The sequence below is a fragment of the Zootoca vivipara genome, chromosome 14 (genome assembly GCF_963506605.1).
Source record: "Zootoca vivipara chromosome 14, rZooViv1.1, whole genome shotgun sequence".
In the NCBI taxonomy this organism is placed as follows: domain Eukaryota; kingdom Metazoa; phylum Chordata; class Lepidosauria; order Squamata; family Lacertidae; genus Zootoca; species Zootoca vivipara.
This window is the reverse complement of record NC_083289.1, coordinates 10,198,802-10,226,402: the sequence shown is the minus strand read 5'-3', so window position 1 is coordinate 10,226,402 and position 27,601 is coordinate 10,198,802. Positions and strand designations below refer to the sequence as shown.

General features: G+C 44.8%; 1 protein-coding gene across 3 annotated transcripts; it reads right to left on the bottom strand.

Annotated features, from left to right (window-relative positions):
* Positions 1 to 635: 635 nt before the first annotated feature.
* On the bottom strand, positions 636 to 25,513 carry PATL2 (PAT1 homolog 2). 3 transcript variants are annotated; one of them, XM_035131269.2, is made up of 19 exons: positions 25,292 to 25,513; positions 22,742 to 22,844; positions 21,138 to 21,481; positions 18,955 to 19,023; positions 18,111 to 18,176; positions 16,779 to 16,925; positions 16,243 to 16,329; positions 13,026 to 13,156; positions 11,369 to 11,446; positions 9,694 to 9,835; positions 8,859 to 8,976; positions 8,680 to 8,777; positions 8,017 to 8,061; positions 5,979 to 6,127; positions 5,456 to 5,615; positions 4,684 to 4,824; positions 4,352 to 4,449; positions 4,084 to 4,233; positions 643 to 2,159 (listed from the first exon to the last, which is right to left on the bottom strand). In XM_035131269.2, the coding sequence occupies exons 1-19, from the start codon at positions 25,427 to 25,429 to the stop codon at positions 2,156 to 2,158; spliced, it is 2,268 nt and encodes a 755-aa protein (XP_034987160.1). In that variant the 5' UTR covers positions 25,430 to 25,513; the 3' UTR covers positions 643 to 2,155. The 3 variants fall into 3 exon arrangements, with proteins under 3 accessions (XP_034987161.1, XP_060138429.1, XP_034987160.1); XM_035131270.2 differs by lacking the exon at positions 25,292 to 25,513 and adding an exon at positions 24,083 to 25,280 and having other exon boundaries at positions 636 to 4,233; XM_060282446.1 differs by lacking the exon at positions 4,684 to 4,824 and having other exon boundaries at positions 641 to 2,159.
* Between the last annotated feature and the right edge of the window lie 2,088 nt (positions 25,514 to 27,601).

Below are 27,601 nucleotides of genomic sequence, written 5' to 3'. Positions count from 1 at the left end.
TGGGCAGTTATAGCAAGATAGAGTTTACAGAAAAATGCTTTGGGTGTATTTAGTAGCAAGGTATCTTATAGCATTTGTAGAAGCTTATACCAACCCTGCAACCCATTTTCATCCTTATCCTTACTTAGCACAAGGATAGAACACCAACCAGGCCCATGCAGAGCTTGTTTGAGGCATGGGGCAGGAGTCTGGCTAGAATAGTTATACTGTAAACTCAAAAAAACCAGCTGGTCCCGAGCAGGTGTACCTGGCTGCCCCACCTCTGCAAGCATCTGGCACCAACTGCACTGGGACAGCCTTAATGCAGTTGCTCCGATGCTTACTAAACACAGATGACAAACCTAACACTTACTTGGAGCTGAAAGCAATTATGTTTGACAAAGTATCAAGACTATGTGGTTCAGCATTCTACCTCTTAGGCTCAGAGGGCTACCACAGGAAATGAAAAAGACTGAATTGTACACTGGTCCATTGCTTGCAACTGTAGGTAAAACTCCAACTAGTTTTTTTGTAGCACTGAGATGGCAGAGAGTAAAATGTCATGTTTAGTTAGTAATACAGACTCTGAGATGGTGCAACTTCTAGCTCAATGGATAAAATGCAAAACTGCTTAGGGGCAGTTCTCTTGTCCAAGGAGTTCAGGAACCACGATGATGTACAGAAGAAAGCCACATTGTAAATACACAAGTATACAGGCTACAGTAGATTGCAATGGCCAGGATTGCAGGAGTTACCATACTGCGTCTGTGAATCTGTGGTTGAAGACAAGGAAACAGCACATTTATCACATTTAATAATGATATTGCATTTTTATTGCTGCTTTTATTTTGTACATTGTACTTTTACATAGAATTGCAGTACAGTTAGAATGCCATTTGCAAAACAATGAAATGCAGTATGTAATAAATAACAGCAGCAATAAAAATACACTGAAACATCCTACAGCATCTGGCATAGCATATTAACAATTGCAACAAAATAAAGCAGTGTTCCAAAACATCCAGCAATTTTCAAGGGTGTGTGTGTGTGTGAATTTAGGACACACTGCATATGCCAGAACCAGACAGCAGCACACAAGTGTCTGTACTTTTTTTAAAGTCTGTTTAACAGAGATAAAAATGGGATGTGTTTGTAGATTTGAAAGCAGCAAGCCCTTTCTATTCTGGAAAAGAGTGGTCATCTAGCTCCAGCTACAGACACTAACAATATCTGAAGAGCAATAACTCATTCTGATGTAGCATCAAGCCAGATCTCTACCAATGTTTGCAGTTCATGTAATATAAAGGACCAACTTACATATAATACTGAAAAACACAGCCCTTGAAATTTCATGTTCTCTCTCTCTCTTTTACTAATAACAGGCCACGATGGGGGTGGGGAGAAAAGAAGGGAAAGTTGCATTTTAATTTTTATTAAAAGGAAAAAAACGAGGGACTGCAAAAAGGTACAACCTTTCCTCCCGCACTATGATAGTCCCAGGTGAAAGCTGCCACCACTGGCCATCATGGCAGCATAGAGGCAATTTAATAGGGAACACAATGGGGGAGGAAATGGTTAACCCACCCACCGTCCTAATGAAAAGACTGGAAAAAAACGAAACATGGCACTTCAAGTGATACACTTAGCATCCTGTTCAAGGCATTGGCAGGAGGTTCCACTGCCTTCAAGGGTCTCTGGGTACCTACCCACATCTGTAGGAAAAGTTAAATATTAACAAAGAATACATGCACAATATTTCTTAGGGTAACTATGCGCACCCCCCCCCCACCTTCAAGATCCAATATTTCAAACTAGTTTTATTTGCTTTTATTGTATAAGTGCTGTACACAAGATCTTGTAAAAAACAAAGTTCATCCCCCCACAACCTAGTATTTACTGTACGGGCAAGCCTGTGTTCACTCATTTCAGCCTGAGTTTACATACTGAGCTAGCACTGAATATCTACAATATTGGCACAGAGCACTTTTTGGGGGGGGGACCATGTCGTACCACAAACAAAAGCAGAATTTGTGAATTAAATAATTATTTTCTTTAAACAACCACTGTGTTCTAGCTACAGCCAACCCTCCTGACGACTGTAACTACCACCAACGGTCACGCTGCAGCAACAAAGGAGGTTCCAAGTGTTGCGATAGCTCTTGAAGGCCGAAGCCAATCACCTGAAACATAAAGGAAAGCAAATCAGGAACCAAAGGGGGAAATTAGTTCCCATCAGTGGCCGACTGCGTTCTGTAAAGCAAGGTTAGCCAATGTAGTGCCCCGCATGTTGTTTTGCAATACAACGCCCACCAGCCCCAGCCAGTGTAGCTAATGGTCAAGAGATTACAGGAGTTGTAGTCCAAAACATTGAGAGGGCGCCACATTGGCTATGCCTGCTGCAAGGCTTCAGCTATTCTGTGGCATCCCCAGTGAAGAGCTCTCTCCAATCTCCTTTTATCCCATTTTACCAAGTAGAAGGAACTGCTCCACAATTATATTTGCAAAACATGAAGCTCACATAAGTTTCTGGCCACCCAGCTGTCAGCTACTACCCTGATTCCCATGTTTATTTAGCAAACCAGCTCATAACGGGGCCATCATTTGCAAAGGACCATGCTTGCAGGTGTAGAATGTGAACCATACAGTGGAACCTCGGTTTGTTAACACCTCGGTTTACGAATGTTCCGTTTACGAACGCCGCGGACCCATCTGGAACAGATTAATTCACTTTCCATTACTTTCAATGGGAAAGTTCACTTCAGTTTATGAACGCTTCCGTTTATGAACAGACTTCCAGAAACAATTACACCCATGCTTCGGGTTAAGTACGCTTCAGGTTGAGTACTCCGCGGACCCGTCTGGAACGAATTAATCCACTTTCCATTACTTTCAATGGGAAAGTTCACTTCAGTTTATGAATGCTTCAGTTTATGAACAGACTTCCGGAACCAATTGTGTTCATAAACCGAGGTACCACTGTACAAGGATATTAAACAGGAAGCACTTGAGCAAGGGCTCTTATAGCTTCCCCCAGCCTGCTTTGGCCAGGGCTTGCTGCCATTCCACAGCTCTCATTCTGCTAGTCATGAACCAAGGTTCTCAGCCAGGTAGTAGAAGGAAGCCCACCTAAAAGAAATTACAACGTGGAAGAGTTCTCCTGAGAACAGCATCGCTATCCTAAAATGTATGGCGCTCACAGCAGCCTAAAGGCCCTCAAAGTATCTCACATATCAATATATGCAATCTCTTGGCTGTGCTAGAAGGAGGCAAGAAGTCAACCCAAACAATAGCAAGGATCCTTCAATGTTAAGAGGACAGTGGTCAGTGGTAGAGCAGACTGTCCCAGGCATCTCCAGGTAGGTCTGGGAGAAGCCATCATCTGAAACCCGAGAGCACCTCTGGCAGTCGAGGTAGCCAATACTGAGCTAATGGGGCCAATGTTCTAACACTTATAGTGCAGTGTAGCATGTTGAACATGAAAATAAGCATTAGGAAAGCAGGGAGTTTTCTGGTAGGGAAAACAATGAACCCCTATTGCCCATTATGAGCCCTTCATTTCCAAGAGCGACAAGCCATCATAAAGAGGGATCCATCATGAGAGGAGACCAAAGGAAAACAGCAGTAGTGTTCCAATTTGCAGCTTTGCCTTACATCTGGGTTCTGCCATGTTATTTGTGTCAGCGGTGGTGACTGGTGCCCATTTGGACTGGCGGGGTGGAGAGCAGGGAGACCAACAGTAGGGGAAGCCAGAGCCAATGAGACCAGCTGGTTCTCGTTTGGCCTCCATCACTCTCCCTGCCGAATTAACAAATGGCAAAACAGAGTGAGGAGGCAAACCCCGACATTAAGGGTCACCCCACTGGGTGGTTTTAAGGAGACAGGCAGTCGCCTGACCGAGGTGAGGTTGGTGGGATAGTACCCCATTCAACCTAATACAGCCTCCACTGTATGTAAGTTTACTTGCTTCAATAGCAATAGTACGGTAATAATAATAAATAATATTTATACCCTGCCCATCTGGCTGGGTTTCCCCAGCCACTCTACATGACATGCTCTTCCCCCACTCCTCCAAGTACCTGCTCTCTGTCAATGCCCAAAACTTACTCCATCTTGGCATCTAAGTGGTTTGCCATGTCTTTGTCTACATAGCGGCAGAAGAGAAAAAGGAGGTTGCTGGGGAGGTGAAATGGCTCTACCATCGACGCCTTGGGTACCTGAGAAAGCTCCCTAGCCACAAGGAGCACTGTATCCACCCTGAGGGGAAGAAAAGGGAAGTGGGGGGGGGGGAAGGATGGAGATGAAACGTTAAGAGGCTTGGTGTCTGCAGACACAAATTACTTGGGACCACCCTGCCCAACAGATGCCACCTCACCATTTTTCAAAGTCTCCATTGCGGGGCTTCAGGGGCATTCCGGAGGAGAGACATCTCTCCCCGTGACTCAGGAGAAGGTATAGAAGTGAGATGGCAAACTTGGAGAGACAAGGAGAGAAGATGGCACAGCAGGAAACATTAGCAAAGGAACAGCAGCAATGGAACCCACCACACTCAATGTCAACCTTGAGGTAAGGTGGCATAAAACCACACCGGTACTGGCAAATACTAAGGGAATTTAAAAGTCTCCCCCTCCCACCCTGTTTGTTGCTCCGCCACAAAATTCTGCCAGGATCCCCGGGAAAGTTTCAAAGCCCTGTCCCCAAACACACCTTGTTCCCAAACACCATAGCAAGCGATTGCTGGACAGACTCCGGCTGCAATCTGGTTAGCTCCTGTAAGATGTCTATCATCTCACTGAAGGTCAACTGCTCAATGACATCACAGAGAGGACCGTAGAGAATGGGCAGAGACTACCAAGCCCACAGAACATGGAAGGAGTAAGTTGAAAGGATAAATGTTAAAATCAAGCTTGCTTACCCTTTAAGAGTTAATAAACCTTATCTATGGGATAGAGAACTCTAATGCTATAGGAAGTAGTAAGAGTTATAGGTCTTTATTTCTATACACTGAACCTGTTAAGAGAAATGAAGTTTCTACTCCCAAGCACAGGGTGGGCTTGATAAATTTAACCCAAACCATTACAACCTATCAAGCAAGGGTTACTGCCTGCTCTCTGAAAAATTCTGCAGCCTCTCAGCCGAACAGGATTCAAGCAACATTTTCAGTTCATTCTGTAAAGGCACAGCCCATCTTACACATTTCAGCTTCCACAATGCTGTGCACATATTTCAGTTTTCTGGTGGCTTGGGTCTGGTTATGCAAGAAAAATCTGGTGTAAATTAAATTGTGCAAGCAATGTCGTTTAGAGACGTTAGCTTCCCCCACAACCCAATTTAAATGTCTCATTTTACTGCAAACCCCCGTTTGCACCCCAAAAGTCAATTTATAATGGGAGCCTCATAACAAGGTCATCAATGATGGTAAAGGGCTTTACACTCTGCAGATGGTTTTAGGGAGAAGTGGAACACACAGGACGGGTACCTCATCCATCATGTCCTTCTGAAGGAGAAACGGTAGGTGCTGGGTGATGCTCACAAGGACCTGCTTGGCCTGCTCCTGCGGCAAGTGTGGCAACAGACGAGCCACCAGCCTCTTGCCTTTTCCCACAAGCAGGATCTGAAGGAATTCATCTTTGGCTTCCCTGGAAGAAAAGACCAGCTGGTCCACACACGTACCTCACTGCCAAAGCATCATGAGAGTCTAGAAAGGGGAAAGGGGCCAAAAACATACCCAAAGGCCCATGGTTATGTTGTACCTAGTGCTGTCTGGACTTCAGACGTGGCCGTTTAACAGAACAGAACATCTCCTGGCTCTTCTGCTAGAGAGGGAGGATGGTATGAACCCAAGGAGTAGAAATTGTCAGCGGCCTGGTAACCTAAGTAGGCAGCTGGCCTGATGGATAGAGGTGGGTCCACAGACACGTGGCCACAACAGCCACCGTCTTCTTCATCCTAACACACATCTCATGTAGCATCACTGCCGCAAATATTCCCCCTGGACTCACTTTTCCGAGTTCTGCTCTTCAATTCTTAGGGCTTGATAGATATGTCCCAGCTCATGCGCAAATTTCTCACAGAAGTGGAGGTGCTCCTCCTCCGGTGCTTGCTCCAGTTTCCGCTGACCATCTTCTATATCCAGAAGCTGCAGGTACATCTGTCTCAGGAACACACCAACAAGATCCATAAAGCCACCGTCTTTGACAGGGCAGCTCTTTAGCCAACTATATTTGCTGAGCATCTAGTTGTGCTTTCCAGGTGCTTGCTGTTTTCCCCTGTTATCTCCCATCTGCCAATTGTTTGGGGGGGGGGGCAAAGGGAAGGCAGCAGATAGTATTTTCTTACCTAGAGTGAATGGGAACTGTAGAGAAATCCATGCCTCCATTTTCCACGGAGTCTCCTAAACTTCTTTAGGGTCAGCAGTGTCACAAGTTCAGGAGCATGAACCAACTATTCTCCAAACAGTGGTCAAACCCTTCATTTGGTGCTAGCATTAAGGATCACATGCACCACAGGCATGTACATGTACCGCCCGCACCAATGAACTATGCTTTAGTTAGTTTTTACTTTTGCAATGTAAAATCTTTTGGCAGGGGGCAGTTTTGTCCAGCAACCTGCAAACTGATGTGGCTGGATTACAACTCCCATAAATTAGGCAATTGCAATCTACTACTACCAGACTTTTAGAAGACATCTGAAGGGAGCTCTGTTTAGTAAAGGTAAAGGGACCCCTGACCATTAGGTCCAGTCGTGACCGACTCTGGGGTTGCGGCGCTCATCTCACGTTATTGGCCGAGGGAGCCGGCATACAGCTTCTGGGTCATGTGGCCAGCATGACAAAGCCACCTCTGACGAACCAGAGCAGCGCACGGAAACGCTGTTTACCTCCCCACCTGAGTGGTACCTATTTATCTACTTGCACTTTGACGTGCTTTCGAACTGCTAGGTGGGCAGGAGCAGGGATGAAGCAACGGGAACTCACCTCATCGCGGGGATTCGAACCGCCGACCTTCTGATCGGCAAGCCCTAGGCTCTGTGGTTTAACCCACAGCACTCTGTTTAGGGAAGCTTTTAATATCTGAAGGACTACTGTATTTTAATATTTTGTTGGAAGCCAGGTGGGTGGGGTATAAATAAATTATTACAACAACAACAACAACAACAACAACAACCTGTGACTGGTTCACACCATAGAGGCTTTTCTCAATTTCTACAACGACTATTTCATTAACACAGCCAAATCACTCACACCGTATGTGCAGAGTTCTAGCTGAACAGAGCTATTTGCTACCAACTCTGCAAGAGTTTCTATGCATCATCATCATCATCATCATCATCATCATCATCATCATCTGTAGTCATGACACTGCCTGTGCTGGATACTACACACTAGGAATCTGCTCCACTAGAATGTCATCATCATGAGTTTCATATTGTCAAGCTCTTTGTTGTGGGGGACAAAGGGGGCGTGGGGGGGGAGGAAGAAGAGCACACACTGCCTTGCTGAATAGAGATTGATGGAGTTTACTTATAGGCTGCTTTTCCACAATGAGCTGCACCCAAAGCAGCTTGCAGCAAACATTCAAAAGCATCAAAACATTGAAAATACAAACATACAAAATACAGAACATGTTAGTAAATTCAAACGACAAAAATAAACATTTCAACAAATGCAGAATACATCAATACAATTCTCGAACCTAATGCGTTCCGGGAGTCCATTCAACTCCCGAAACCATTCGAAAGCCAAGGCACGGCTTCTGATTGGCTGCAGGAGCCACCTGCACTCAATTGGAAGCTGCAGAAGCCATGTTGGATGTTCGGCTTCCAAAAAACGTTCGCAAACTGGAACACTTACTTCCGGGTTTGCGGCATTCGGGAACCAAGGTACCACTGTATTACCAAACAATGTTTAAGTACATAAATACAAAGCCAAACAAGAGTTAACCAACAATAATGCTTCTTGTACTGGCCTTGCCACGCTCCAAGGACACTGGCTTAAATATAAACACGGAACTGCGTTCCCAAGCTATCTCAGCGACTCACCTTCTCAATTTCATAGAGCACTTGCAATCGTTGATTACCCACAGCCTTCAAAAGATGGGGGGGGGGAGGGGGGAAATAGGTGTTAGTTTTCAACAGCAGAGCAACCAGCACCAGTTTGTAATACAGTTTCCAGTGGGGCCGTTTCCAGTACTTTACAGAATACAACAAAGTGGCCAGAATTCCACTGGTCAATTAGAGGTGGCATGAAAAACAGGAGGATAAAGCCCATAGAATATACCGTCCACCTGTCAGTTAACAACGTGCCCTATTTATTAGGGGGTGGGGAACAACCATCCGCTGTGGACCACTGACAGGTGGGCAGGGCCACCCAACCATAAATCATCTTGTGTCACGTGTCAGGCGGTTCAAGCAGCAGCAGCTACAGAGAAGATCCTTCCTTTGCACCCCCAACTGGAATTCTAGTGACAACTGCAAAGAACCTTCCTCGAACTTTCCCATGCCCAACATTCATGGGACCCCGAGGCCCAGGAAAAGCAGGCATGGTTAGCCCAAATGGCCTGGCGAGACAGCTTCCAAGGCTCATGTGTCGGAAGTTCCCACCAACGATATATACGCAAGAGACTTCATGTTCACACGCAGCAAATATGTGGAGTCGAGTCCTAGCTTCTGGAAAAGCCAGAGGCAACAGGATGGGTGCATTACCTGTTCCAGTGGGATGTTGTGCACGGCATCAATAGCCCTGCGGGGACTGTAGCACGTAGACACTGCCACTTGGCCCAGGGAGCCTGGTATCCGCACCACTAGAAGGAGGAAACCATGGTCAGGAGGTGCCTGGCATCCCTAACATCTAGGGAGGAGCCTTCTTTCTGCAGAGTGCTTACCAGATTCGTATGCCTCCACTTTCTGGATATAGGGTGTCACTAGCTTGGGGACTTCAGTCTTGCATCCTCCGAGAAGCCCCTTTTCTGCCTGTTTGTGTTCCAGCTTGCGATAATATTCCTGGGGGGGGTGGGGAGGACAGGACAGCTCAGTACCAAAGGCAGTGGAAGCAAAAAGCACTTCTGTTGCTCCCCACTCATCCCAACTCCAGCATCCAAATCTGTCAAGATGGCAATTCTCGCCGAGCCATTCTCGCCAGACAGTGATTAACGTACACCTTTTGAACTTTTGGGGACGCGGATGGTGCTGTGGTCTAAACCACTGAGCTGAGCTGGTTCGCCAGAAGCAGCTTAGTCATGCTGGGACAAACACCGGCTCCCTCAGCATATAGAGCGAGATAAGCGCCGCAACCCCAGAGTCGTCTGTGACCTTTGAACTATAGTTCAAATATAGAATTTATGCTTTTGAATTATGATGCTGGAGGAGACTCGAGAGTCCCATGGACTGCAAGAAGATCAAACCTATCCATTCTGAAGGAAATCAGCCCTGAGTGCTCACTGGAAGGACAGATCGTGAAGCTGAGGCTCCAATACTTTGGCCACCTCATGAGAAGAGAAGACTCCTTGGAAAAGACCCTGATGTTGGGAAAGATTGAGGGCACAAGGAGAAGGGACGACAGAGGACAAAATGGTTGGACAGTGTTTTTGAAGCTACGAACATGAGTCTGACCAAACTGCAGGAAGCAGTGCAAGACAGGAGTGCCTGGCGTGCTATGGTCCATGGGGTCACGAAGAGTCAGACATGACTAAATGACTAAACAACAACAACAACACTCACCTGGTAATAATAGTCATCCCTGTGAAGGTTGTCACTCTGAAGCTGCAACATTTGCACCTTTATCACCCAGTCTTTTTCTACCGGAGTCATGAGCACAGCATAGGGATCCACCTTCGGCGGCTGGCGCTTCATACGGGGAATTCTTTTAGAGAAGAAGAAATACGCTTATGAAAAGGCTTCTGCACTGGTCCAAAATACCACCAACCCCTTGCTGCGGTCACATACAGTTGTACCTTGGAAGTCAAACAGAATCCGTTCCAGAAGTCCGTTCAACTTCCAAATCCAAAGCACGGCTTCCGGTTGGCTGCAGGAAGCTCCTGCAACCAATCGGAAGCCCCATTGGACGTTCGGCTACCAAAAATAGTTTGCAAACCAGAACACTCACTCCCGGGTTTGCGGGGTTTGGAAGCCAAAATGTTTGAGAACTAAGCTGTTTAAAAACCAAGGTACGACTGTATTCTTTCTTCTGAACTGCTTTTAAATACGGCTCTGTCGTGCCAGGGCCGGAGGAGTAAGAAAACCTAAACACGTAGCAGAGTTTCCAAAAAATAGACCAAAGGCAATTGTACTTCATCCAGCAGAGCTTTACTGCTGCTGAAGGCAAATGAGCATAATGGTTGCAAATCCAATACAATCAGGATTGGCACAGTTCATAAAAATCCAGTTGCAGCACTTAAAATAAAACTTACAAACTTTATAATAAGACTTAAACCTTAACAGCATACAGAACGGAACACCAGAACAAAGAGAAAGAGAAAGTGAGAGCCAGGCTCCTCCTGGCCTTATTATTATACTCAGCACGACCTTGACAAAAACATAACAGAACCAGTTTAAACCAGCTATACTCAGCTTCCCAGAGAAATAGACAAAACATCAGAAACCTTCTTTCTCTCATGTAGAAATAAACCTTATAGAATCCTCCTGAACTAATCAGAATAGGAAAAATCTCTACACATCAGATCAATACTTTCTGCACTAAGAAATGAAAACTAGCAGGCTCATCTAGGGGAACAGCACCGAACTTGAATACCTTCAATAATTCAGAATAGCAGCTTGTCTAAGTTTTAGAAATCTGAATGAAGTTGGTGCTTTCATTGTATTTTTCCAGTTTTAGTTATTTCATTCAATATTCCATACTGTACCAAAAAGTGGGGGGGGGGGAGGAGGGGAGAAAAGAAAAACACTAAATGATCTCCAATGAGCATCTGTGTCAAAACATTGAAAATCTATAACTAGCCCTCGGAAAATAGCCAACATTATCTACGGTAATCCACAAGCTTAATCCATTTTAACACAAAAATATGATGTGCATTATGTTCCTTCAACTGCATATAGTAAGTTAATTCTGCCATTATAATGGGTGCTGAGTCACCAAACAATCCCATGAGGGCCAGCTGGGTGGAGTGGTTAAGAGTGATAGACTAGGACCTGGGAGAGCAGGGTTCAAATCAGCCGTGAAGCTCACTGGGTGACCTTGGGCCAGCCATTGCCTCTTCGTGTAACCTACCTCACAGGGTAGTTGTGAGGATAAAATGCGAGAGGGGGAAGAAGTGTACATGCCACTTTGAGCTCCTTGGAGAAAAAAGGTGGTATATAAATGTAATAAATAAATACATACATACATAAAGATTGTGGCAATGTTCATATTAAGTTGTCTTCATTTGCCCTCACTTACCTCCTTTCTTGCCCTCGCTGTCTTTGGGTCAGGATCCGTTGATGCAGGGGGTGAAGTTGTGTCATGGCACTGGGAACACTGTAATGAAGCAGGACAAAGAGGGGTACCAGGATTCGTCTCCCATGCCTTTAGGACCTTTTAAATACATTTTTGTATTTAACTTCCACTAATATAGTGTGTTTGTTACTACGAATGTACTATTTTTTAGGCATACTTTATCCCCGTATACATTCGTCTGTGCACATTACTTGGCTGCAGAACTAGTTTGAAAAACTTAGAACTGCTATTTTGAAGATGGGCTGTATTTGGTTTTCGTATTGTGGCAGAAAGTGTGACTTAATTGCAAGTAGAGAATAAATCTTTTGTCAGCAACTTATCTTGCCCCCAGTTCTCAAATATGCAACAGGTTAGTCTGCATGCCAAGTTCCCTACTCCAACGTTAAGACTCAATTGCAGGCAGCAACCCTGATCAAACTATTTGCTGGCTGTCCTCTTTCCCCCAAAATACTATTTGAATTAACAGACGACAAACAGAGGCTGCAGATCACGATCAACACTCCAGATCCGTAGTCTGTGCTGAACCAGGGATTCTAGAAAGCCTTCTGAGCACTTGGGAGTGCTATATGCCTGGCACTAGCAAGTGGCATGCAGTAGTCAAGGAGGAGGTTTCTGCCTGTGCCCTGGAGGGAAGTGAGGGGGCAGGTGGGGCTCAATCACCTGGGATGGTAGTCCACTAAGAAGGAAAGGAAAAGGTAAAGGGACCCCTGACTATTAGGTCCAGTCGTGACCGAATCTGGGGTTGCACGCTCATCTCGCATTATTGGCCGAGGGAGCCGGCGTATAGCTTCCAGGTCATGTGGCCAGCATGACAAAGCCGCTTCTGGCAAACCAGAGCAGCACATGGAAACGCCGTTTACCTTCCCGCTGTAGCGGTCCCTATTTATCTACTTGCATTTTGACGTGCTTTCGAACTGCTAGGTTGGCAGGAGCTGGGACCAAGCAACGGGAGCTCACCCCGTCACAGGGATTCGAACCGCCGACCTTCTGATCAGCAAGCCCCAGGCTCAGTGGTTTAACCACAGCGCCACCTGGGTCCCAAAAACTCTGATCCTAAACCTCCGCTGCCTTGCAGGGTATCTTCAGGAGAAGAAAAGGCTAAGGAAAAAAACCCTACACAAATTCAGAGTGGAGTCCCTAAGACGGTTGGATGGCGCCTTGTACGCCTCCTTCCGGCAACTCCTGCAGCCAAGCTGGTGCCAAATGTATTGCTCTTTCCTTTGGACCCCATCAGCAAGCCCAAGAGGGGCGTCTTGCCATCTAGGTGGCCCAGGACCCCCATACCCACTTGTCCAGGCTTGCGTCCCAGAGAGGTCACTTTGGGGCTGCAAACGCAATGGTTTGACTTCACATCTGGAGGTGCACTCCATCGTCTCTTGAGACACATGGATGCCATCAACCAACCAACCAACCAACCAACTAGGTGTCATAGCAGGGATCCATGAGCATGCAATAAGATCTTGTGATTATAGTTCTCCAAGCTAGTCAAAATAACCCCACCACAACTCTAATCCCACGTACTAAACCGCAGATAGAGATGGACTCCTGAAGGGGCTGCATCCTCTCAAACCCAAGGTGATCTCACCCATGCTTTCTATACCTGAACTTCTGCTGGCTGCCAGATGTTGGACTGAAGAGTGGAGGGTCAAGATTATGGGCCATAGCCCAGCTTGGGCTATTAACATTTGGAAAAAAGGGCGTATATGGAGGTGGAGACGCATAGGCAGATGTCTGGAGAGAAAAGGGAAGAAAGGAGATTTCATTTTTATTATTAAGTTTGATATTCCCCTTGATTGTAAAAAATGTCAAAGCAGTTGAACAAAAACAAAACAAAATAAAACTATTGGTAAAAAAACACAAATATTTAAAACATTTTAAAATATAAGACCAGCGACAAACTAAAAACAAATGTGTCAATATTCTACATATCAGGGTAAAGGTAAAGGGACCCAGACCTTTAGGTCCAGTTGCGGACGACTCTGGGGTTGTGGCGCTCATCTTTGCTAATTGGCCAAGGGAGCCGGTGTACAGCTTCCGGATCATGTGGCCAGCATGATGAAGCCGCTTCTGGCGAACCAGAGCAGCGCACGGAAACACAGTTTACCTTCCCGCCGGAGCGGTATCTATTTATCTACTTCCACTTTGATGTGCTTTTGAACTGCTAGGTTGGCAGGAGCAGGGACCGAGCAACGGGAGCTCACCCCGTTGCAGGGATTTGAACCACTGATCTTCTGATCAGCAAGCCCTAGACTCTGTGGTTTAACCCACAGTGCCACCTGGGTCCCTTGGTTGGCAGGGTAGGCTTGCCTAAACAAAAGTGTTTTTAGCAGGAGCTGGAAAAAAGTACAGTGAAGGTGCCAACCTGATGTCAATAGGCAGGGAGTTCCAAAGTTTGGATGTTGTCACACTTAAAGATCTTTCTCTTACAGATGCAGAACAAATATTATGTGGCACCTGTTAACCGTGCTCATGAAGTAACTTCTGGTCGTTTCAGATAGGCAACTATAACTGGTGATTAAGAAAATGCAGGTGCCCAACCACATCTAACCACTTGGGGGCATTCAATCCTCTAGTTGACAATTCTCTCTACTTTGCATCCTAATAATAGCTAGTGAAAGAGGGAGTCCTGCAAGCAAATAACTTGCTCTTACTTGGAGACCAAAAAAGGCATACGTTGCCTGGATATCTAAGGTTTAGCTTGATACTTTACAGTTAAATATCTATACATTCTTAACAAGTGCTTTTTTCTGAAAAAAATAATGTTTTGACTCAAGAAAATCACCATTTTATAGTTCAGATCAGGAAAAATAAATACAGTAAATGGACAAAAGTACAAAGATGCACAAAATGTTTAGGGGTATGCGTACCCCGGTGTGCCCCCAGGAAAAAAAGCACAGTTCTTAACAACTTGGCTGCTGCTTTGTATATGTTCAGTTTCCTGTGATCAGGACACACAGGAAACAAGTTGTGAATTCTGACTTTTCAAAACCTACGCTTGAACTGTTAAATCCTGTTCAGGAGAAATTCCCTCCTATACCCTTTCTTTTACAACCCTTGTGGACTTGTCATGCCCTCTGCCATCAGTAAACCATTCTCAGTAGTAGTAGTAATTATTTATTATTATTAAGTGGGGACTCCCATCTCCCAGTGAATGCAAAGTGTCTCCCTGTTGGCGAGAGATAGCACAGGGCTGCTCCGAATGCCAGTAATTCTTTGCCAATTACTTTGAAACCTCTTGATATGGTTTGAGACTAACGTTTGGAGCCAGGCAGCATTCGGTCAAAGAAACCTGTACAGTGGTACCTCTACTAACGAATAACTCTACTTACGAATGTTTCTACTTAGGAATGGAGCTCCGTCTGCCATCTTGGATGCGGTTTAGATAGGATTTTTTCTACTTACGAATTTTTAGATAGGGTTGCTTCAACTTACGAATTTTTTCTCAAAATGCATTCCTATGGGATTCAACTTACACATTTTTACGACTTACAAATGTGCGTTCAGAACGCATTAAATTCGTAAGTCGAGGTACCACTGTACTCCGCTCTCTCAGGTGAAAACAAGTGGGACCTGCAACAAAATGTTTGCCCTGTGGGATACGCCTGCTGATGGTAGAGCAGAAGAAGAAGAAAAGAAGAGTTTGGATTTAATATCCCGCTTTATCACTACCCTAAGGAGTCTCAAAGCGGCTAACATTCTCCTTTCCCTTCCTCCCCCACAACAAACAGTCTGAGGTGAGTGAGGCTGAGAGACTTCAGAGAAGTGTAACTAGCCCTAGGTCACCCAGCAGCTGCATGTGGAGGAGTGGGGACACAAACTTTCCCTTTTTTTGGCGGGCAATTCCCTTATTCAGGGCCCTTGCTTTCATATCTGGGAGTTGACAGCCCCATAGGATTCCTTATCTTCAAATCCGGGGTTGACAGCTATGTCCTGGTTCACCAGATTACGAGTCTACTGCTCTTAACCACTACACCACACTGGCCAGCTCCAGGATACTCCATTCCATCCTCCCCCTGGCCAACATTCCACTGTCACTGGGCATGCTCAGTCTTCACTGGCACATTTTGAGTTTTCCCCAACCCCAGGGGCTTTTCTAAATATTTCTTTCTGCAAACCTTGGGATCCCCTGCAAAGTCCACCAACACTGCCCTTCTTATGCGTGAATAGTGATGTTTCGTTTACATCTGGGCCAGCACTCAGAAGTGAGATGTCTCTATTAGTATTATATACTAACTGCAATCTTGTGCGCTGGGTTGTGTAAAAGGAAATCAAAAGTTAGAGCACATCTAAACTTAAAAGAGGAAGTGCAGGTGGAACAGTTTCCTGTGAGAACGGAGCTAAGCTACACATTTATTTTTTATCTGTTTCACAAAATTCACATGCCACTGGACTGTTGTAGAACTCTAAAGCCATTTACAAGGATTTTTTTTAAAAAAATAAAAAAATAAAGAGCAGTTAAACACATGATTAAAATAGTAAAATAGATTAAAACACATCAACATCTATGCATCTGGAGAGGTTTGCCTAAACAGAGTTTTAAACAGGTGCCAATAAGCCAAGAGTTCCAAAGCCTAGGTGCTGCCACACTGAAATATCATTTTTCTTTTTTTACAATTGTGGAACAATTAATATATGTCACCTATAACAGTGAAAGTTCTTTAGATCAAAGTGAAGAGGTGAGTACATACTGTCTAAGGTAACCCCACAAGTAAATTGATCCCAAGCCAGTCAAAGCTTTCTTTATCAATAGTAATACCTTGAAATTGACCTGGTAACATATTGGCAACCAGCACAGGCGACATGACACGTGACATTACCTGATTAAGGCCAAGTACACGCCGTGTTCTGCGGGGTGGAGTGAACAGGTAAGGTGATCTCATAGAGCCAGACATCGTGGGAGATTGCTGTGAGACAGGACAGTAGCAAAGACAATTTAAAATAATAATGATAATGATAATGATCATCATCATCATCATCATCATCTGACTGGGTTGCCCCAGCCACTCTGGGCAGCTTCCAACAAATTATAACCTCAAACACAGTAAACCATCAAACATTAAAACTTCTTCTAAATGTCTGATAGCTGTTTCTTTCCTTGGCATCTGACGGGAGGCTGTTCCACAGGGCAGGCATATCCACAGCAGCTCAGGTATCCTCAGGCATTAGGTGCATGTTCTGCATACTGTATAAAACTGTGACTCCAGACTAGTAAACCCAGACAACTGCTTTGTCGTTCTAACATAAGCAATTTGAAAATTAGTTCTGCGTAGCACAGAATGAAAGTAGCAAGATTGAGGGTTTGAGGATTGGGGGGACGGAAGTGAGACAGGGCCAGGCGATGAAGCCAGTTTACCTGCCGCATGAAGCGCTGAGAAGAGGACTTGAAGGTTCTCCCACGGAAGCCTGAACGCTCCAGGCCAGATGTGTCTAGATAGCTTCTCTGTGCTGGTGAGCCCAAAAGATCTAGGTTGACCCGGGACATTGAAGCCCTGTCCAGCGCCTGAGGCATAAGAGGCAACAGTAATATTTAATAGGTTAGGGATGGGATAGGGATGGGATATATCTGTCAATTTTGGTTTCTCATTTTTTCCTGTCTTAAGTTCTCCACTTCCTGCAGCAGTTCATGATTTGCTTGTTAGAAAGTCTTCATGAAAATTCACCAGCGCTTTCATGCAAATTTCTAATTTACATTTTCATGCCCTTATGCCAATACACATTTCTACAAAGCAACTTTCCTAATTATAAATGAATTTCGCATGTTAGTTTCACTCATGTATGCATTTTTATGCACACTAGTTTCTGATGTTTTGCCACATTTTAAACATTCTGTTGGGAGCCACCCAGAGTGGCAGGGGAAACCCAGCCAGATGGGTGGGGTATAAATTAATTATTATTATTATTATTATTATTATTATTATTATTATTACCCTATTATTACTCTAGCAAATAGAGTTTTGTACACATTACCTGGTTAGAGAATTAAATTCCCATGGATGATTGTGCTTTGCTCATGTATTGTTACAGAAGAAACGTATTTGATAGGTTCCCCTTTAAATCCAAAATTAATCCCCCATGGATATTGTGGTGAAGCGCATTGCACCATCTCGGTAGCCAGATAAATTTCTATTTTTGATGAATTTCTGGCTTGCTCTCAGTTCATGCTCTGAAGTGACTCCCAACTCAGATTTTAAGTGGCACGGTACATGGAAGCAGAAAGTAGCCTAAAGTGTTGGGGGACTGATCATTTGTTTTGCAGAAAACTGTTTGAGTGAGTATGCTTCTGTTAACTCGAAGTGAAGAATGTTCCAGAAACCTACCAGAGAAGCCTAATTGCTTACACAGGTGTGAGATACGGATCAGGAGTTTATTGGTTTCAAGAACCTGTAGCATTAGAAAGGCTGCTCTTTAGTTTTTCTTTTTAAAATTTATTTTTTATTAAATATTTTATTGGTTTACAGAAGTACATGCCTTGTCTCTTTTTCAGGTTGTACAATCTTTCTTACATATCTCTGGCATCTGTTGTGAGACGTTAGTGTTGAGTGCACCAAAGGATCAAATATGAGTAGAGGCAAGATGCCATTGGATACAACAGATTTGACCCTAGGCTGCTTCTGTGGTAAAGACGGGGAAAGGGCTGTTATCATTTCCTTTGCTGGGCAGAAAAGTGGTGTAGACTGAGCCTTACCTCCATCATAGACAGTGACTGAACTCTTCTCCGGGTAGAATTCCACATGGAAGATTTTGAAGCTGTCTGAAAGGGATCAGAGCAGGGGTCAGCAACCTTTTTCAGCCGTGGGCCAGATTATTATTATTTTTTTTGGGGGGGGGGAACTGAATGAATTCCTATGCCCCACAAATAACCCAGAGATCCATTTTAAATAAAAGTACACATTCTAATCACGTAAAAACACGCTGACTCCCAGACTATCCGCGGGCCGGATTCAGAAGGCGATTGGGCCGCATCAGAGAGACTCGGTTCAATGAAATTAAGCAAAACAAGAAAGGAAAAAAGCAAGCAAGCAATTACAATTAATCATAACAATTGAGCAATTCAAACCCAATTTCAGCACGTTGAAAGGACTGCAATAGGCTGTTAAGCACGTTGCAGTTGAAGCCAGCTGGGCTGTTAAAACTAGAAGGACAACCAACTGTGTTCTATCAGATTATCCCAGTGACCAATCTTGGATCTAAGGGCTCAGGCAGTCTTTAAGGTATCCTGGACCCAGGATGCTCAGGGATTTGTATATTAATATGAGAACCTTGAACCCAACCCAATAAAATACAGATGTTTTAGCAGAAGTGCCATGTGCTGTCACTTGTCTGCACCCACCAGCAGTCTAGCTGCTGCATTTTGCATTGCCTGGAGTTTCTAGATCAGGCCCACAAGAGAGCACACTCCATTTAAAGGAGACAGTCTCTTCCTTTAAATTCCTGGGAGTTTACCTGGGAGTTTATCAGAAAACACTGATAAAATGAATGTACAAGAGGCTGTATCTTAAGGGGTGGGTGGGGAGAGAAAGCAGTCTTACCAAGAAATCAGTAGGATAATCCGAGAGGTCGTTGGCAACTCTGCTGTCTAGGACAGCAGAATCTTCTCCCTGCAAAGCAAAGCAAAACAAACAAAAAATGAGCCTAAAAGAATATCTAAAATACTGCATAGAGGCAGAAGTGCCACTGAAGCAAGGTGGGACTTGGTGAGGCCTGAAAATCCTCATCTCAGCTCATTTTTAACTAGAAAGTGACTAGTCTTTAAATATGAGCACTTCTTTAAAAAATGCAAAGGTTTTGGAGGCCTTTGGAGTTCTTATTCCCCTTTGCAGTCAAAGCATGCCATATCAGGAGCACATACACAGATCTGACTTTTACCTACAATGTATACTAGTCACAGGAGGTTGGACTTTCAAAAAGACAGAATTCTAGTTTCTCAGTATGGGGAGGGTTATCTGGCTGTGAGCCAGGCAAGAAAGCTCGTTTCCCCACTGCTATCTCTTCAGTCCAATGAAACAAGAACACATCAAGCTAGAGAAGAAATATGATGTGTTTGATTTGTACCGCCATTCTGCTGGCTCTTGAAGACACACCTATTCAGGCAGGTAAACCGTGCCCTGAACTTGAACTTTTTTATCCAGCTGTTTTTACATGCATATTTTATAATGGGCTTGTTTTTTGTTTACTTTAAATATGGATGTTTAATGCTTTAATGGACGTGTTTTATGGTGTTTTTAAATTATGTATGGATTTTATGATTAACTGCATGCTACCCACACTACCATGAAAGTGGTATATAAATTAATAGCAATTCTACAATGGTACCTCGGGTTACAAACGCTTTGGGTTACAAACTCCGCTAACCCGGAAGTAGTACCTCGGGTTGCGAACTTTGCCCCAGGATGAGAACGGAAATCATGCGCTGGCGGTGCAGTGGCAGCGGGAGGCCCCATTAGCGAAAGCACACCTCAGGTTAAGAATGGTTTCGGGTTAAGAACACACCTCCAGAACGAATTAAGTTCATAACCCGAGGTACCACTGTACTACTTCTTTGTAACACAGATTTATGCACCTGGGATGCAAGCTCATTCTATGCGGCAGTGAAAACAACACACCAGCCATTTTCAAAATGGTGCCCTCTATAGCTGCTGGGCTGGGTTACCAAGTAAATTCCTGGATAACAAAAGTCACAATGATAGAATCGGCTCCATATTGCTGGCCTCGAGTTATCCAGCTTTCTCAAAGTACAAGACACCCAAAGGGCATTTTATATTTTACACAGATCATTAATCAGCAGTCCCAGCTGACACCTACTCTCAAAACACCTTAAACCAGTGATGGTGAAGCTATGACATGCGTGTCAGATGTGACACGCAGAGCCCCTCACTGCTGGCACGCGCCCCAGTGGCCCATTCACACTGTTTTTGCTGTCCCCTCCCATTTGTTCTCCCGTTCCTCCTCACGCTATAGCTTGTCTCCACTGTTAAACCCGAATCCTTTTTTGTTGTTGTTGCTGGTAGCCAGAGATTGGTTTTTTAACCCTTTCTGTGCTGTTTTCTGGCGCTTTGGCAGGTGATGATTGGGTGTAACAGAGTTCATTTTTTAATCTGTTCTGTGCTGGTTTTTTTGGCGCTTTGGCAGACTATGTCGGTGCTGTGTGTTAGTTCCAGCGAAGGTATTATTCGTCATTTATTTCTGTTCTCTCCCCCCCCCCCAAAAGCGCAGCAGCTTTGGGGCATCCCCCCCAGAAAAGCAAAGCAACTTTTGCACCCCCCAAAAAACCCCTCCAAAACTTTGGTCAGCAGCTCCCCCCAAAAAAGCTCAACAACTCTGGGCACTTTGTGATAAATAAGGGGTTTTTGGTTAGGTTAGGTTAAATAATTAGTTTTTTGTTTATTAAATACAGTTATATATTACAATTATACATTTTTGTTATTTAAACTATAAATATCACGAAATTATGGTTTTTTCTCTCGAAGTGACACACCACCCGAGTTATGCTCTGTTTTTTGGCGAATTTTGACACACCAAGCTCAAAAGGTTGCCCATCACTGCCTCAAACAGACGTCACAGGCTCTCCCTATCCATACTAGGGGCCCCAAGTCATACGATCCAACTCTTTTACCAAACCTACTGCCCACTTGGTTGCAAAAACCAAATGAACAGAAGAGACTGGCAAGACTGTAAGAGAAGTCTTGTGTTTCACACCTTAAGTCTACCTTACCTCCAATGTACGTTGGCCACGCACAGCTCTCATAACTGCTGGGTCTCCCAGGTTGTTTGGCTCTCCAGCTTCCTTGCTTTTATGATCCTCCTCCCATGCAGACTCCTCATCTTGGTCAGCCATTGCCACTTCCTCCTCCTCTTCCTCCTCTTCTTCAGCATCATCATCATAAGTATGTTGTGGCTCGGTGGGAGGGCTTTCATTCTCTGCCGCATCTTCTAGCATGGGTTCTGCCTCAGGAGCTTCACATTTCTCTTCCCCAACAGTCACCATCACCTCCTCAAATCCACCCACAGGCTCTGCATCTATCTTCAGAACTTTCCCTCCAGTCTGCTCCAGGTAAGCTTTAGAAGTGAGGGGAACAGATCAGCAGCAGAAGGAGGGATCTTAGGAAGAGGGCAGCAACATTTTACCTGCCACAGCGAATCAACTACAATGCAGGAAGCAAGCCCTTAGACAGCCAAAAGAAATCCCACACTGTAGAAGAGACACACCACTGCCATTGTCAATCTTGGTAGATTCTTTTGGAATTTTGTTTTGGCTGTGAACACACCAGACATTTAAAGGACATTCAAAGCATATTCCCTGCCCAAAGAATACAGGTGAAACTCGGGAAATTAGAATATTGTCGAAAACTGCATTTATTTCAGTAATGCAACTTAAAAGGTGAAACCAATATACTGTATGAGATAGATGCATGACATGCAAAGCAAGATACGTCAAGCCTTTATTTGTTGTAAATGTAATTATTTGTCGTTAGGTGGGCCAATTATAAATGGAATGTAATTAATGAAATGTAATAGCAATGTTTTGTATTATTGTAACTGTTTTATTACTGTGGAATTTCCAAAGGAAAGCATTTGTAAAAATTAAAAAGAAAAAGAAAAAATAATAAGTTGCAGTACTGAAATAAATGCACTTTTTGACGATATTCTAATTTTCCGCGTTTCACCTGTAGTAGGAACCATATTTTGCTAAAGGTGCTAGGAATGGTAGTTCTGCAAGCGATGAACTATATTTCTCAGGATTTGGGGTTGCACTAAACTTATGGGGTATATGCAGCCTTTTATTCAAGTGAAATGCCTTCAACAGTTTTTTGAATTGCATTGAGGGGATTTTGATGATGATGATAATAATAACAATTTATTTGTACCCCACCCATCCGGCTGGGTTTCCCCAGCCACTCTGGGCGGCTTCCAACAATGATTAAAATACATTAAAATGTCACACGTTAAAAACTTCCGTAAACAGGGCTGCCTTCAGATTTTTTCTAAATGTCAGGTAGTTGTTTATCTCTTTGACATCTGGTGGGAGGGTGTTCCACAGGTGCCACTACCGAGAAGGCCCTCTGCCTGGTTCCCTGTAGCTTTGCTTCTCGCAGTGAAAGAACTGCCAGAAGGCCCTCGGCACTGGACCTCAGTGTCCAGGCAGAACGATGGGGGTGGAGACGCTCCTTCAGGTATACTGGACCGAGGCTGTTTAGGGCTTTAAAGGTCAGCACCAACACTTTGAATTCTGCTTGGAAACGTACTGGGAGTTTTAAAGTCTGAAAATATTGCTTTGTTTTTGTTGGAATATATGTAACAGTTTAAATATTTTCTTACCTGTTGAAGTGAACGTCAAGTTAACGTAAAGATCAATTTCTTCCTCTTCAGCTGTCTTGTCACCCAAAGGTTCTTCTTCCGTCATAAAGTAATCCTCCAGGATCTGGTTGGAGATGGAGAAACAATAAGGGACTCATCCTGCTGTCAACTCCCTTGTGGGAGAAATCAATGGACAGTATTGAAACCTCTTCCAAAACCAAGTACACAGAACCAAAGCCAATGGCGTCGGTTCCTGCAATCATGGTAAACTATGAACCATGAATGCAAGAATGGCTCCAACATCATCCTCTCCAATCAGAACCAACAAACTACAACCCCTGGCTTAGTGTTAGAACAGAATCAGGGTTCGTTTCACTCCAAACAAACCGTGATTGGTAAGCCAAAAAGAAACCCTGGCTTCACATCACAGTTTAGAACTAAAACCTTTTCCAGTTCAGACACAACACAACATTAAGCTAGAGATTGTTCTTAGCTCCCAGTGTGAACAGAGGCATCTATGCATTCATATCTATGATGTGAACACAGCATGTATATTGGGTTTCTAACCCACCCATATTTAGACTCAGATGTGTGGCCTCCCCTTGGCAAGTTTCCCTCACTGACTTGAGGCTTGAGACTTATTAATCTCAAGGAGGAGGACGTGCCCTGCTCCAAGATTTTGGGGAGACAGAAGCTTCACAATTATTGTATTGGTCAAATGCCCAGGGAAATCCGGATGTATGGATTGGTAGCCCATGCCAGCAGTGCTGATTTCCCCTTAAAATAGCTACAAAACAACAATTTGCGACCTTGCCAAAAAAAGCTCAACAACTCTTTGGACCTGCCCCCCCCCCAAGCTAAACAACTTTGCAAAAAACAAAACAATTTCTGTCCAGATTTTCACTGAAATATGGCAATCCTAGTTCAGTGCACACTAGTTCCTCTCGAATATCTACCATGTTTCTCCGAAAATAAGACACAGTCTTATATTTATTTTTCCTCAAAAAAAACAACACTATGCCTTATTTTCAGAGGATGTCTTATTTTTTTCCTCCTCCTGCCGCGGCCGGCATTGCTGCTGCACCTATCACTATGTCTTATTTTTGGGGTATGGCTTATATTCCTTGAATGCTTAAAAATCCTGCTATGGCTTATTTTATGACTACATCTTAAAATAGGGGAAACAGGGTATTCACAATAACCAACATAACATCTTCTATGACCCCACCACCACCCAGGCAGAAATGCATTTCTCACTCTTTAAACCTTCTTGGTCCCTTTTTATATTGTAAACCACATTGTGATCATCGGATGAAGAATGCTATAGAAATTTGATTTATTAAGTTAATTAAACACACTTACCATTTCCTACACAGCCTTGGGTCATTTCCAAAGGTGACCGTCCAAGAAAACTGCACTCTTGTTCCCTTTGACTGTTTATATAGGCATGTTACCTGCCAAAGTTCTTTTGAATGTTTTAAAGGGCCTGTTTTTACTGAGAACTTGGGTTTCATTTTGTATTTTTGTAAACTGCTCAGGTTTTCTTACCATCAAGCAACATGCAAATCTTGTTAATTAAATAAGCGAAAGCTACAAGAATGTACAGCCACTATCAAGAACACCTGCGGAACTGCCTTGCTTCTGAGTAGACTTGCAGTGTTAAAAGCTAGCCCATTTGACTGTGGCAGGAAGGCTTATAGCACAGTAAGCCTGCAGGGATTTTAAGGAACACTCCCCCACAAAAAAATAATAATACAAAAAACCGTTTCAGGCAGTGTGTTTTCCCCTAAAAATTGTTTAGGGGTACTCTCATTTTCCTACTCATATTGAAATACTGTCCCTCAATGAGGCCAAACTTAAGATTCACAAAATGTTTAGGGGTATGCTCCCCCCCCCAGAAAAAAAGCACTGGTTTCAGGTAATAATCAGGCTGGGTGGTGGGGAGGAGAGGATTCACTCTGACACTTTCACTAAGCTGGCGTAGGGTGAAAGTGTGAAATAAAAATAAAGAGCACGCGGGGGAGTCCTAGAGAGACGTGACTGCGCAAGTGTCTCCCCCACCCTCGCAACAGCTCACTGCGATTTGCAGCTCCAGCCTTTCCTCTTCCCGCAAACCCCACCTTCGTGTTCAAGCTAGGCTGGCTCATGCCGACGTACGCGTGTACAACGCGTGTAAACCACAATGAACTCATCCCCCCCCCCCAAAAAAACTCGTTAAAACAAGCGTGCTTAAACCGCCCGATGCTTTTCTCCTTCCGCTGCCCCGAAATAACAAAACAACAACAACAACAATAAGAATCCAGGCGAAGCACGCGTGTCTCCCGAGCTTCCCGAGAGAGGAAGGGCGAAGGGAGCGCAGAGCCGCTCTTGGAACGTCTGAAAGCGGCAAGAACTCTCTTGCTCTGGCTCTCAAGGAGCTGCAAACACAGAAAGCGAGGAGGAGCTGGAGCTCCACCCCGCCAAGAGGGAGGGCAGAGCCTTCCACGTCTCGTCCCACCCGTCCAGGCTGGGCGGAGCAGCGGGTTATGCTGCCAACAGAGGCCGGAGATCCCTCCGGCGCCAATCGCTTACCAGATCCTGCGCGGCACCGGCCGCCGCTTCCCCTCCCTCCGCCATCGGGGACGCGCGTTTTCCTCGACGGCGTCTCCCATTCCTGCCTCTTTTTGAAGAGGCCTCGTTAAGGGAGGGGCAGCGGCTGCTGGGCTTCATTTAAAAATATACCGCTATTGCTGCTGTTTGTGAGGCTCGCCTCTTGGCACCATCGCTTATGTACATCTTGAGGCGCCGGGCGAAATCTTCCCACTCTTGTCGTTTATTGCATTTGTACCTTGGCATCCACAACATAAAAATGCAAAAACGAAAAGCCCATGTACGTAATAAAAGGAGAGCCAAACCAACGCTTCGCTCAGATGGTTGGAGCGTTGGTGCTGATAAGGTCCAGGTAGGTTGCAGGTTCGACCCCCCCCCCCAGAATTCCTGCATTGCAGGGGGTTGGACTAGATGATCCTTAGGGTGTCCCTTGCAACTCTACGATTGGATGATTCTGTAGGACATCCTGCGCCAGAAGAAGAGGGTTAAATGCCAAATGTCAAACGCCACCAAATGTCAAGAAAACAAGCAACTATCTGACTTTTAGAAGACGTCTGAAGGCAGTCTAGTTTAGGGAAGTTTTTAATGTTTATAGCAGGGGTCCCCAGACTACAGCCCGGGGGCGGGATGCGGCCCAATTAGCCTGCCAATCCGGCCCGCGACGACCCCCGCCGCCCGCCGCTGCCGCCCGCTCTTACGGTGCGCAGCGCGGCAGCGCTCTTCCGGGTTGGGAAAAAAGTGCCGAAAATCCTTTGTGCGCATGCGTATGGGCCTCTCCCGACCCGGAAGAAGTCATTTCTGGTGCACTTCCGGGTCGGGGGAGGCCCACGCGCATGCGCACAACGGATTTTCGGCGCTTTTCCCACCCTGGAAGCGCACCGCCGCGCCAGTAAGCGCCTGTGCGCATGCGCACAGGCGCGCGCTCCCCCGCCCGCCGGCCCGCCGCGCGATCGCCGTGGTGGGAACCGGCCCAAACGCCGGTAAGTCTGGGGACCCCTGGTTTATAGGAAACCAGGCAGAGGGCCTTCTCGGTGGTGGCGCCCACCCTGTGGAACGCCCTCCCAGCAGATGTCAAGGAAATAAGCAACTATCTGACTTTTAGAAGACATCTGAAGGCAGCCATGGTTAGGGAAGTTTTTAATGTTTGATGTTTTAACGTGTTTTTAATATTCTGTTGGGAGCCGCCCAGAATGGCTAGGGAAACCCAGCCAGATGGGTGGGGTATAAATTTTATTTATTTATTTTATTCTTAATGTAAGTTGTCCTCGGGGAAGTCGCCCCAGCTCCTTGGGACATTTTGGCTGCCCTGCTTGGAAACTTCCCCAGGCTTTTGTGGTGCTGCACGCAGAATTGCACTCTGTATTTAAAACGCAGTCACAACACGGATTCGCCTAATGGCATTATATTGGCAGCTGTCCTTTCAATTCCTTATGATCCCTATGGAATTCTCATTTTTCACACTTGCTGGGCACTGGCTCGACACCTTCACTGAACTATCCACTATGACATATTTTGTATGTAAAGCTGTTGGTTTTGTCTGTATTTGGTAATTATTATTTTTTTACAATTTTGAATGTCTGGTTTGATTGCTGTTTGTATGTAAACCGCTTTTTAATTATTATTGTGGTATATAAATTTTGCCACCTGCCATTTTTGCAACTTCTGTATTCCCTTTTTTCGGCTGCATTGCATCCACCTTAGGTGGCACAAGAAGAGCCTGCTGGATCAGGCCAATGGGCTCATCTAGTCCAGCATCCTGTTCTTACTGGTATTCAGAAGCAATACTGCCTCTAACCATCTTGTGGGAGTGAGTTCCATAGTTTAACAATGTGCTACGTGAATAAGAAATTTCTTTTCTCTTTCCTGAATCTTCCAACATTTAGCTTCATTGGATGTTCATGAGTTCATCTACATTTATTTTATCCATGCCATGCATACAGTAATTTTATAGATTTCTATCATGTCACCTTGCCGACAAAGGTCCGTATAGTTAAAGCTATGGTTTCCCCACTACTGATGTATGGAAGTGAGAGCTGGACCACAAAGAAGGCTGATCGCCGAAAAATTGATGCATTCAAATTATGGTGCCACCGTCCCTCAGACCATGTGGTAGGCCGGATTATGTTTTTTGGGGGGAAATGAAGGAATTCCTATGCCCCACAAATAACCCAGAGATACATTTTAAATAAAAGCACACATTCTACTCATGTAAAAACATGCTGATTCCCGGACCGTCCGCGGGCTGGATTGAGAAGGCGATTGGGCCGCATCTGGCCCACGGGCCTTAGGTTG

Bases quoted from the DNA above. Each gene is read 5' to 3' on its own strand.
- PATL2 (XM_035131269.2), bottom strand. From the start codon at position 25,429: ATGAAGCCCAGCAGCCGCTGCCCCTCCCTTAACGAGGCCTCTTCAAAA. The intron at 19,024-21,137 runs GTAAGGTAGACT...TTTGCTTTGCAG, and splicing joins GTGGCCAACGTACATTGGAG to GGAGAAGATTCTGCTGTCCT. The intron at 8,977-9,693 runs GTGAGTGTTGTT...CACCCCCCCCAG, and splicing joins GGGATGACTATTATTACCAG to GAATATTATCGCAAGCTGGA.